At 50.5% G+C, this 12,771-nt stretch overlaps 1 protein-coding gene across 4 annotated transcripts in view; it reads left to right on the forward strand.

Moving 5' to 3' along the window:
• Nucleotides 1-5,908: 5,908 nt before the first annotated feature.
• Fam160b2 (family with sequence similarity 160 member B2) overlaps nt 5,909-12,771 on the forward strand; it is a 13,326-nt gene continuing 6,463 nt past the window's right edge. For 3 of the 4 annotated variants that reach the window (XR_002820985.1, XR_002820986.1, XM_023714660.1), the window contains exons 1-5: nt 5,909-5,991; nt 9,010-9,088; nt 10,862-11,034; nt 12,045-12,167; nt 12,256-12,378. Coding sequence is in view for 2 of the 4 variants with exons in the window: in XM_023714660.1 (XP_023570428.1) it covers nt 5,947-5,991; nt 9,010-9,088; nt 10,862-11,034; nt 12,045-12,167; nt 12,256-12,378 (543 nt within the window). In the remaining 2 variants the exon portion in view is untranslated. The remainder of the gene's footprint in view (nt 5,992-9,009; nt 9,089-10,861; nt 11,035-12,044; nt 12,168-12,255; nt 12,379-12,771) is intronic. The other variant, XM_004630636.2, reaches the window with a different exon arrangement.

The following is a 12,771-nucleotide window of genomic DNA, read 5'->3' on the forward strand; positions in this document are numbered from 1 at the left end:
GGTGTCCTGACTTCTAATCCAGGCCTCTCCCAGTAGGTGGCGCTGTCTCTCAGGGGCAGCAGGCTAGGACAGAAGGAGGTGGGAGGGAGGAACGGGCTGCACATGGGCAGATACTAGATATTGAGCTTACCCTGCTCTGGACACTGTACACAGCAAGCCAAGGCCAGTGTGGCCCTGGTCCATGTGGCGCTCCCAGGCTGTTAGGAAATGCCAAGGTCACTGGGCCCCAAGGGGTGCTGCAGGCAGCACGTGATCATAGATGACTGGAAATACTTGCAGTGGGACAGACTGGATGGACACTGAGTCCTGAAGTACCATAAGTTCATGAAAATTTAGAGACTTTGGGGGAGTCCTTATACTTCCTCCACATCACAATTACAGATACAAAAACTGGGAAATCATTTAGTTCAGTGGCTTCCAAACTTTTTTTAATATCACTACTTAAAGGGCCAGGAGATAACTCGGTGGCAGAAATGCCTGCCTGGCAACCGCAAGGTCTTGAGTTTAATCACCCATACAAAAAAAAAAAAAAAGCCAGATGTGGTGGCTTACACTTTGTACGCACCAAGGGAAGGTGAGGCAGGAGGATCCCAAGTTCAAGTAACACCTGGGAATGTGGGGAGACCCTGCAGTGGCCCTGACTCCTCATCCAGTCTCCTAGGGGTTGTGTAGCCCAAAGGTCATGTCCCAAATGAGTTACCTGACAGCAGACTTTAATACTTCAGTGGTCCCTAACATTGGTTTGGGATACAGCACACACTGTGCACAGAATATTTTAGAGTTTTAGCTGAGCACGATGAGTAGTTCCAGCCACTCAGGACTCTGAGACAGGAGGATTATAAATTCAAGGCCAGACTGAGCCACTTGTAAGGCCCTGGCTCAAAAAATAAGGTCTGAGGGCCAGCGAGATAGCTCGGTGGACTAAAGCACCTACTTAAGCAAGCTTAGGCAAGCTCAGGGACTGCAGTCCGGTCCCCTGCACCACATGCCACCCCCACGGTGGGCTGAGCTGGCCAGAGTCCAGGCACAGTGGTAATCCTAGCGCTAGGGAGGCTGAAAGCAGGAGGAGAGCCTGCAACAACCAAATACATTAAAGATTACTACTACTACTACTAGTACTACTACTACTACTACTACTAGTACCACTAGTACTACTATTACTACTGCTAATAATGTCTGGAGCCAGATATAGAGGTGCATGCCTATAATCCCAGCACTCAGGAGACTGAGGCAGGAGAATCACAGAGAATTCGAGGCCAGCCTGGACTACATAGCAAGATCCTGTCTCAAAACAATTACAAAAAGTATTAGAGTTTGAAAAATAACATTGAAAGATCCGGGCCTGGTGGCACACCCCTGTAATCCCAGCACTGGGGAGGCTGAAAATAGGAGGATCACTACAAGTCTGAGCTGCATAGTGAGACCCTGTAACAAATACATTACAATAATAATGATAATAGCATTGAAAAATATTTTTTTAAAAGTCATGACTTTCCCATGTGCCTCCATTATTGTTTCTGGAGTTGTGGGCAACACAGGGAAGAGAAAATGCTAATGTGACCAATTCAGCTCACCACCTCCAATTGGAAGGAAGCAGACCAGGCCACACGGTGGCTTTGCAGAACTAACTCGGCTCTCCTGGGGCCTAGGACAGTCTGTAACCCGCTTCCCCACCCGCAGGTGGGCCAGGATCTTCCCTGGGCTTACACACTCGGCCTGGTGCCCCCACGCTTCGCTGTGCCTGTGCCCAGACACTCGCAGCTGACCTGTTTGAAAACACGTTCTCCAAGCAGTTACCTAGGAACTGAGACCCAGGTCCTGCTGAGCATAGTCAGCCCCCAGACTCCCTGTGAGGACTTGCGGGATGGCAGGCTCCAGGCCTGGGCAGCTGTGGCCTTCTGTCCTGTTGGGGAAGGAGGCACCAAATGCTGTGAAAGCTGAGACCCCAGGCTCTGTGATCCAGTAAGAGGGCTGCGCCCCTGTCCTGGAAGGGGGGATTCTTGAGGTGCTGCCCCTTTTCCTTCACATAATGCCATCTGTTAGCAGAATACTTAGGGAAAGCTGGAAATGGAACCCAGAGCTTCACACAGGCTGGTCGAGTGCTCCACCCAAGCTATACCCCCAAGCTTTTTATTTTTCTTTTTTCTTTTTTTTTTTGGTGGTACCAGGGATTGAACTCAGGACCCTGTGTTTGCAAGGCAAGCACTTATTCTACTGAGCTATCTTCCCAGCCCTTTATTTTTCATTTTGAGACTGGTCTCACTAAATCATGGAGGCTGGCCTCCAACTCATGATTCTCCTGCATCAGCCTCTGGAGTAGCTGAGACTACACATGAACATGACCCAAAATTGTGTGTGTGTGTGTGTGTGTGTGTGTGTGTGTGTGGTTATTGGGTATTGAACCCTGGACCTTTACCCTAAGCTACATCTCTAAACCTTTTTTTATTTTGAGATAAAATCTCACCAAGTCGATTAATTGCCCAAGATAAACCTAAACTTCCCATACTCTTGCCTGAGTTTTCTGAGTGCTGGGATTATAGGTATGTTCCACCATGCCTGGCTTTTTTTTAAAGAAGAGTCTTGGCTTTTTTTTTTCTTAGACATTTTTCTTTTTTAAAATCTTTTTTACTTACTTGGTACAGGGTCTCACTACACAGCTTTCACTCGTAATGATCCTCCTGTCTCAGTCTCCCCAGCGCTGGGATTATAGGAGTGCACCACCATGCCCAGTTTCCATGGCCTGCACAGAACACCCAGGGTTCCAGAGCCCACATGGCATGCAGTACTAGGGGTCAAACCCAGGTTCTTGAGCCTGCCAGGCAGGCACTTAGACCACTGAGCTATCTTCCCAGCCCAATAAGAAGAGTTTTAATCACATTCATGAAGGAAAGAATCATGTGATTCCCAGCACTACGCTCACAACATATAAATTTCCCCCTAGAAAAGAATCTAATTGGGGGCGGGGAGATGGCTCAGTGGAATAAGCACTTGCCTGGCAAGCACAGAAGCCTGAGTTCAACCCCTGGTTCCACCAAAAAAATAAATAAATAAAATAAGAATCAAATGAATTTTTATGCTTTTTATATTGGTAGAAATGCGGTAGAAGCACTTGCCTGGCAAGCGCAAGGGCCTGAGTTCAATCCCGGTTCAGCCAAAAACAGACAAACAAACAAGAAATGCAGTAGAAAACATTAAAATAAGTGAAGGAAATGCATACAACAGTATATTACAGTGGGTATACAAAATTAAAATTGAAACAATTGAAATTTTATTTTATTTATTATTATTATTTATTTATTTATTTATTTTTTGTATTCTAGGGAAGTGTCTATAGGGTGTTCAGGATCTCACTACTAGATCCAACGTGTAGTGATCCACCTGTTTACAGCCTCCCAAGAGCTAGGATGACAGGCTGCACCACCACGTGCACTCTCAATCACTGTCTCAGCGTGCCATGTCAGGGCCGGCAAGGCAGGCCTTGCCCCTGCTTGCAGGTGCTTTAATCCGCTGAGCTATATGGCTGGCCTCACAATTGAAGTTTTAGAGGCGTCTTTCAGATAATTATATTCTCATGTAAAATTACTCAATAGTAAATCCAGAATATATTTTTCAACACTTGCATGTTGTGTCTTTACTATTGAAATAAGTTGGTTTTGGACAGTACATTGTTTAAAGAGACCTCTTGTCTTCAGAAGAAGGTGGAGATGGAGCTCATATGGGGACATCTAAGGTGCCACTTTGGGTACTCTACTGCCTGCTCCTGTGTCGGGCGCTGCCTATGTAGCCCCTGGTGGTTCCCTAGGTTGCTGTCCACCAGGAGACCCACCCTCTGTTTCTTTCTTTGGTGCACCTGGAAGGGTACAAGGGGCCCCTAAAGCAGTCTGTGCAGTGAGAAGGTAATGGAACCACATCTGTTTGTTTGTTTATTTATTTGGTATAAGGTCTCCCTACCCAATGTGTACTCATAGTGATCCTCCTGTCTCAGTTCTTTAGCACTAAGATTACAGTTATGTGCTACCATGCCCAGTTTTGGTGTTCAGCACACAGGGGCCACAGCACACAGTATCAGGGATCAAACCCAGGTCCTTGCACCTGCCAGGAAGGTGCTTAGACCACCAAGCTATCAGAAGTCACTTAAAAGTAAAAATTCCAATTGGGTGTGATAGGACATGCCTAAACTCCCAGCACTCTGAAGGCAGAGGCAGGAGGATCACCACAAACTGGAGGCCAGACTAGGCTACATAAAGAATTCAAGGCTAGGTTGGAACATAGCCTTTTGAGACTCTGTCTCAAAAAACCCAACCAAACAAAGAAATCAAATAATATACTTTGTTTAACCCAATATTCCCAGTCTATTACTGCTGTAGTATGTAATCAATATAGAATATGATCAGGGAGCTAGATAACATTTTCCTTTTTCTGTCATGTTAAAATCTGGGATGTCCAGAGCCTGCCATATAGCTCAGTGGATTAAAGTGCCTGCAAGCAGGTGCAGAGGCCAGGTTCGACCCCCAGGCCTGCCATGCCAGCCCCACCCGGGGGTCGCACTGAGATGGCAATTGAGACTGGGCATCGTGGCACGCACTTGTAATCCCAGCTCTTGGGAGGCTGTAAACAGGCAGATCACTATGAGTCGGATCTAGTAGTGAGACCCTGAACACCTTGTAGACTCTTTTTTTTTTATTTTTTATTTATTTATGTGTGTCTCACCAGCCCCACCTTGTAGACTCTTAACCCTAAAAATAAAATAAAAAATCTGGAATGTCCAAACCAGGAGTGATGGTGCATGCCACCACTTGAGACCAGTCTGGGTTACAAGGCCAGTCTGAACCCTATTTCTTTTCTTCTTCTTCTCCTCCTCCTCCTCCTTCTTTTTTCTGAACCAGGAATTGAACTCAGGCCCTTGCGCTTGCTAGGCAAGCACTTTTTCTAGTGAAATATCTCCCTGGCCCCTCCTGTTAAAAGATCAACTGTTGGTTGTGTGTGTGGGTTTTTTTTTTGTTTGTTTGGTTGGTTGGTTTTTTGCGGAGCCAGGGTTTGAACTCAAGCCCTTGAGCTTGCCAGGCAAGCACTTATTCAACTGAGCTATCTCCCCAGCCCCTAACTGTTGTTTTTGTTGTTGCTGAGAATCGAACTCAGGACGTTGCCCTTGCCAAGTAGGTGCTTGTAGTGCTGAGCTATATCTTCCGGCAAGAAACACCAACTAAATAATTTTTTGAGGGGGTACCAGGGATTGAACTCAGGACCTTGTGCTTGCCAGGCAGACGCTGAAGCTGCTGAGCCATTCCCTTGCCCGACCAACTAAATAATTTTATTTTTTAATTTAATTTTGGCAGAACTGGGGATTGAACTCAGGCCCTTGCGTTTGCCAGGGAAGCACTTATTCCACTGAGCCATCTCCCCGGCCCCCAAATAATTTTAAAAGCACAAATAAATGAAATTCATGCTAACAATACACTTTATTTAACCCAATATTCCTAGTACATTAGGGTTGCAACATGCACTGAACAAAAAACATGCTCAGGGAGCTAGGCAACATTTTTTTCCCTATCACGTCTTTAAAATGTAGAGTGCCTCTGACTGGGCACATCAAGCAGGAAGAGCGCTCCTGGTCATGCGCAGCCCGCACTCGCAGCTAAGGATGGAATTCTAACTCTGTATGGAGGAAACGACCTTGTCCCTCTTCGAGGGACCCCTCCTCGAGACCCGATCGCTGGCGGCCACTGGCTCCCCAGGACGCACTGCGCAACCCAGCTCTTCCGGGTGGATCTGCAGCGGCAGGTGCCGGGTGGCGCTCTTGCGGCTGGTGCACTGTAGCGGCGCCCCCAGCCCGCGGTTGGGGCGGAGCTCAGGACGGCCCCGCCCCCGCCCCGCCCCGCCCCGCCCCGCCCCCACACTGCCAGAGCAGTCTCCGCCGCCCGGAACCCGGCCGGGCCGGCCGCCATCATGCTGAGCCGGCTAGGGGCGCTGCTGCAGGAGGCCGTGGGGGCGGTGAGGCGCGGGGCCGTGGGGCGGTGGGCGGGCAGGGCCGGCTCGGGCCCGGGAGACTTCGGTCGCGCCCCGCGAGTGCTCCCAGCGGCTCTTTCCGGGCTCGCCGCGTTCCCGGATCCGCTTACCAGCCTGGCGCCCGGAACCGCTTCCTGTTTCTGCTTCCTGCGGCCGAGCTCCTGGCCCGTGGCGCTCCTCTCTCGGAGCTCCTCGGGATGCCCATTCACTTCTCCCTGGTTGCCCCACAAGCCCTGCCCAGCCCCTCGCTGTCAACCACCTTCCTCTTCCTGGCCTGGTTGCCGCTCGTTCCCTTCTGAGTCCCCACAACTCCAAGCCTCGGCTCCCGGTGGGGCGTCCCCTCTCGGCGTGGAAAACGCGGGCCTGGGGCGACTAAGTCCCCCAGAGGCGAGTGAGGCCTGGCGGGGCGAGAGGTGGGGGTCGCTGAGCGCAGAGGATCCCGGATCACGCAGTAGCAAGTCAGACCCATCTTAAGCAGGAGGACACCGCTGGGTGGTCCTGCCTGCTATTGGAGAAATGTGTTGCTTTTTCATTGGTCACTTCGTAGGGGTCAAGGACATCACCCGTAGGCTGAGTCCACTCTTAATTGATGCATTTTAGAGTACCATATTGTTTCAGAAACAACCTTGGGGCTTATCTGCCCCAGTGGCAGATTTACAGAGAAAGTAAGAAACTTGGCACACCCCTCTCCTGTCCACTTCACCAGTCTTGCTTTGCCCAGGAGCAGGGCATGGAGGAAAGATTCCCAAATGACATTCCATGCCATGTCAAAGCATCTGTCCCTTTAGAAAGTGATCAGTGATTTAATCTGTACTCGTGAAGACTTCATTTGCAAGAAGAGATGGACAACTATTTAATGTTTCTGTTCAGTTTTTTGAGACACCGTTTTGCAGTGTAGTTTAGGCCTACCCTTGAACTTACGATATAACCCAGGCTGGCCTTGAACTCGCTGCATCCTCTCACCTCAGCCACCTCGTGAGTGCTGGGATTACAGATGTGCACCATCATTCCCATTTTACCCCTTAACTCTGCGGAGTGAATTTCTGCTGCCTGCAGTGCAGGAAGCATGGATGGTTTGAGATGGGGGGTCGGTGGGGGGGTTGTCTACTTTGAGCCCTTGGTGTGGAGCATGTAGAGGATGCCCAGGCTGTGGCCGGAGCTGTGGCTGGACCAGGGTGAGAAGGGATTCCCTCTTTTGCACTCCACCCCGATTTCTAGGGTTGAGGTCTTTTCTTAGGCTGGGTTATCAAGTCACATGTGACCCAGAAAAGTGCTCCGTCTGGCCCTCTCCTGACCAGTAGAATAGGAATCATTAGGGCTCCAAGAATGTCTTCAAAAGGAAATTCTTTGGTGCAGTTGCTTTGGCTTCGCGTTATCGTATCTGTAACAGATTCAGGTAGAGTTCAGTGGTTCCTTCTCTCTGCAGCCTAGGTATCTGTCCTGCCAACCTCCAAGTTATACCTGAGTGTTCCTCTTGGTTGGAACTGAGCTTTTTGGAGACTAATAAATGAAATCTGAGGCTAAGACCCCATCACAGAAACCAAATTCACTATTGTGCTTGCTGGCCAGGGTTCCCAGTGCTTCCCAAGACAAGAGCCATAAAAGGATATCTTCAGAGCCTGCTGAGACACTGGTCGAGGCTGTGTGCACTTGCTGGGTGCACAGAGGCAGAGCTCTTTGGGGCAGGCTGGTATAAAATGCAGAGCTTTGGGCCTCAGGGAGCTTCCAGGCCAGCAGAGATGTCAGCTCAGTCCAGCAGGAGCAGCTTCCCATGGAGGGTGATGAGATGCAGTGTTGTGTGGATGGAAGGTTGGGAAGGACTCTGGGTGGTGCTAGTCCCGGAAGGGTGCCCTTACTAGTAACTTGAGACTGCCTGCCTGCAGCAAGGGTGGGCAGCAGGTCAAGGCCCCTGGCTGGCGAAGCCTCTTTCTCACCTGTTGCCTCAGAATTCGTAGCATCCTTCCTGTGTCTCTTCCACAAGACACTAGGTGCCAATTGATCTTCCCACAACACTGCTTAGAAGGTGGCATTGATCTTTCCCTAGCTCCTAGCCACAGGCTTCTCACCTTGGCCTTAGCGGCCCACACCCTCATCAGGTGCTTGACAGAGCTCCTCAGCAGGCAGTCCTGTATCTTGCTTCTTGCAGGGAAAGCTGACCCAGTCCAAGTTTGGGTCTAGGTATGGCTTGAGAAAGTCTTCCCTGTCAGAAGCGACCCTTCTTTTCTTCCCCTCCTGGAGTCTTATACTCCTCCCATGTAATTTAGGTACTCGGACTGGCTTTATGTTATTTTCTCTGTGGTGGTTCTTTCTGACTGAGGTTGTTATCTTTGTGTTTTCCATAGCACCTTCTGTGACACCCTGCGTTGACAGGCGCTCACAAGGTAGTTAGTGAAGGACTTGACTAGATGCCCGACTCTGTGGTGCCCTAAACTGTGAGGCTGGAGAGAGAAGCAGGCAGGTGGAGCCTTGGAGAGAGCTGTGTGGAGCTGCTGCTAACCCTTCACTGGACCTCACTGGGGCCTCTTTGGACCCGGACACGCGTAGAGACACACAGGGCCTCTGGGGCAGTGAGTGGTCTGAGCAGAGACCTGGCTATGGAGACAAGCACCTGTTCGGTGGTTCATTTTTCTCCTGAAGATATTTACTCTGCAAGAAAGGAGAGAAATGGCCTTCAGTGGAGTTTCCGGGGCAAGTGGTCATTACGAGTTCAGGAGCAGTTCCAGCCAAAGTGTGGAGGTGAAGAGCAGGGCTGAGCAGTGTCATAACTCCACACCCACAGAGAGCAGAGCAGCTAAGGAGTTGAGAGTGACCTGGGGCCTTGGATGGAAGAGGAAAGCACTGTATGGAGAGGTGCTTCCTTTAGCATATGCTGGTGTTCTGCCTGGCGCCTGCCTACCCAAACACTGGACTGCTGCATGGTTGTATGTCCCTATGAGTGTCGGTGGCAGCAGGCCTGTGGTCACTGGCCCCCTGACTGAGGCCGTGTCTCTGCTCTCTCTGCAGCGGGAGCCCAGCATTGACCTGCTCCAGGCCTTCGTGGAACACTGGAAGGGTATTACACACTACTACATCGAGAGCACAGGTACGGCCTGCTCCTCTCTAACCCAGGGACCCCTGGGACTCCTAGGAGGAAGTGCCCCCTTGAAGAGGACTTACAGTGCAGGGGACTTGGGAAGGTGGCATCCATTGCCAGAGTTGGTGCTGAGCTAATGGAGAGTAGAAACAGTCCGATGGGGGCAAGACTAGGGCCATGGTCACCTGTGGTCTTTATGGATTAGTTGGTGGCCCAGCCCTGACATTTTGGGATTGGAGCTATGTGAGGGACCTACAGCGACAAGGAGGTGGGAGATGGGCTGACTGCAAGACAGAGGTAGCTCCATTTCCCCAGCTTCCACCTGGGCAGAGTCTCTCGGTTCTCCATTCCCAAGGGCTTATACTTAATGAAGAGAAAAGAGATGGAAGAAATTCTCCTTTTCCCTCAGGCAACTTAAGGATTTTTCCCTGGGAGAGATCTGGTTAGAAGACTAAAAACCAAGGTAGAGGGCTGAGGAGATGGCTCAGTAGAATAAGTGCACAGGGGCCTAAGTTCAATCCCCGGTTCTGCAAAAAAAACAAACAAAACAAAACAACAACTAAGGTAGAAAACATGCCTGAGTCCTTTTCAAGGGGATACCACAGAGAGCCAAAGCGTCAGGTCTCTTGGCCTACCAGGACCACTCACTGAAGGGCACAGTCTGATTGGCTGCTCTGTAGTTAGTACACCTATATTGGTGGGTACAGACTAGTTGCCAGGTAACCAAATCCTGTATCCCTAGCTTTTTGTCTCCCTGGAGTTCAGACTGGGTCTGATTCCAGCCTACACCTTTCTTAAAGGTTTCCTTTTCAGTTTGAATGAGCCCAAGAAATTACAAGGTGCCTTTTGGGAATTCTGGTGACCCTCTGTGAGTTCTATTAGATTGGGTTCCTCAGTTTGGGCACAAGTAACATTCAGACCGGATAACTTGTTGGGTGAATGTCCTTTGTGCTGTAGTGTGCTGAGCAGCAGTCCTGGCCTTTGCACCTAAGATGCCAGTACCCTTTCCCCATTATGACAGCTGTAAATATCTCCATATGTTCCCTGGAGAGCCACATTGTCAGGGAGCCCCAGTCCACAAGAGATTAGGAACCACCTACATCTAATCCTTTGTCCAGAGGGCCTTGGACCAGATGCATCTGAGAGTGTGAGGCCAGCTGCCTGGCTTCAGGACCGATGATGCCTTAAAGAGAAGCTAGGGGGTGCTGCAGGGCGGTCTCAAAGCTTTGTTTCTGGAAACAGCCGCTCAAGCTGACTCCCCATCACCCCAGTGGTGGCAGAGCAGGTGTGTGCATGCAGAGCAGATTGTTTGCTGCCTTGCAGAAAAACAGTGTTGCCTTCTGTGGTCGGCAAAGGGACATAAATAAGCCCCAGGAGATTTCTGCTCAGGAAGCTGCTAGAATAATGGCCTCTAAATTATCCATCAGACCTCTTGAGTCCCAGCTTCTCACTCAGGCCAGAGCAGACAGGCAGCCTTCCAACTCTACTGTGCACAGCCAGGATATGTCCTTGCCCCAAGGGTTGGGGGAGAACTATGAACCCCCTTCTGACACAGTGCTTGGGCAGGTAGATATTCTTGGTGAGAGAATGGGGGTCGTGTCCTGGTCTCACCCAACAGGGCTTTTGTCCTTAAATACGAAGCATCAGCGGTAAACTTCCATTTCCTGGTGGTCCTACCCCACCCCTCCTCACCTCCCTTCTGGGCTTGGCAGGAGAGGTTGCCACCTTGGACCCCAAGTGTCCTTCTGCACACCACTCACTCCTGTTCTCAATCTTGGCCAGATGAAAACACCCCGGCCAAGAAGACAGACATTCCCTGGCGGCTGAAGCAGATGCTGGACATCCTGGTGTACGAGGAGCAGCAGCAGTCAGCTGCTGGTGAGGCGGGGCCCTGTCTGGAGTACCTGCTGCAGCACAAGATCCTGGAGACCCTGTGCACGCTGGGCAAGGCTGAGGTGGGTGTGCCCAGCTGGGGATGCCTGGACCCTTCCATCCAGCTAGGCCCCTTCTTGCAGTGTCCCATCCCAGGGATGTGGCAGTGATAAAAGCTGATGAGGGTGCCTTTGGGTGATGGGCAGAATAATTGTGGGCAGTTGTTATTCATGGAAGACCTGTTCCTGTCCTCACTACATGGATGCACAAGCCTCTCAGATAGAACCAGGTCTTGAGAGCTGGCCAAGTAGCTCAGCAGATTAAAATACCTGCAAGCAGGCACAGGGGACAGGGGTTTGATCCCCAGGCCTGCTGTGCTGGCCCCACCCCTGGGGCACACTGAGATGGCAATTGAAACTGGGTATGGTGGCCTGCGCCTGTAATCTCAGCTCTTAGGAGGCTGTAAACAGGTGGATCACTATGAGTCCAGTCTAGTAGTGAGGCCCTGAACACCCTGTAGACCCTTCCCTAAAATACAGGAAAAACAAAACAACAACAACAACAAAAAAACAGGTCTTGAGTTTCTGGAACTAATCTCCATGGATACCATGAGATGCTACATTTGCATATAACTTACACACATCGTCCAGTACCTTCAAATGGTCTCTAGTTGCTGTCAGTACCCGATACATAGAAGTGCTGTCACAGCATTGGTTAGGGAGAAGAACAAAAAAAAGGTTTTGTGTGGTCAGTGCAGATGTGATTTTTTTTTTTTTTCTTTCAGAACTGGGGATTGAACTCAGGCCCTTGTGCTTGCCAGGGAAGCACTTATTTCACTGAGCCATCTCCCTGGCCCCAGATGTGATTTTTTAAAAATATTTTTTATCTAAAGATGGCTAAATCCACTCTGTAGAACCAGTGGGTATGGAGGGAGGGCCAGTGATCATATGTTTAATAATGACCCAGTTGCATGGAGCAAACTAAGGCAGGACAGAGGGCGAGGAGCACAAGGAAGGCCAGTTTCCAAAATTGTAGTAAGGGAAGGAGGCCTTGGGGTGGGAGGTGGGGAGCCCTGTGCCCCCCCCCCCGACAGACCCCTGTTCTGATCCAGTACCCCCCAGGCATGCGGCAGCAGGTGTTCCAGTTCTTCAGCAAAGTCCTGGCTCAGGTGCAGCACCCGCTGCTGCACTACCTTAGCGTCCACAGGCCCGTGCAGGTGAGGCCAGTGGCTGAGGGCAGATGGGTACATGTCCCCCTTTCCTGCTGCCCCATTCCCCTCTGCTTCTGACCTGTTCCACTTCTAGAAACTTCTACGGCTTGGTGGGGCAGTCCCTGGGTCCCTCACAGAAAAGGAAGAGGTGCAGTTCACCAGTGTCCTCTGCTCCAAGATCCAGCAGGACCCAGAGCTGCTCACCTACATCCTGGAGGTAAGCGCTCTGTGGGCAGTGGGTAGGGAGGCGAGGACCCAGGAAACCCCCTTGGCTCCCAAGGAACAGGAGGAGAGGGCCTGTGGGAGAGGTTTGGGCAGCTTCCGTGCAGCTCCAGCAGAGCCCTGTCTACTGCCCACCTGCATTCTTTTTTTTTGAACCCAAAGCCTTTGTGCTGAGTTACATTGCTGGCCCTCTTTTTAAATTTTTTTCTATTGTGAGATAGGGCCTTACTAAATCTCTAAGTTGTCTAGGCTGGGTTTAAAACTTGTCATCCTCCTGCCTCTACCTCCCAGAGTGCTGGGATTACAGCTGTGTACCACACTGGGCTCCACTGTATAGCCTTTTTTTTTCACTCTGCATTCTTAAGGAGATCATTCTTTTTTTTTTTTT

The sequence above is a fragment of the Octodon degus genome, unplaced genomic scaffold (genome assembly GCF_000260255.1).
Source record: "Octodon degus isolate 3935 unplaced genomic scaffold, OctDeg1.0 scaffold00036, whole genome shotgun sequence".
Lineage (NCBI taxonomy): Eukaryota > Metazoa > Chordata > Mammalia > Rodentia > Octodontidae > Octodon > Octodon degus.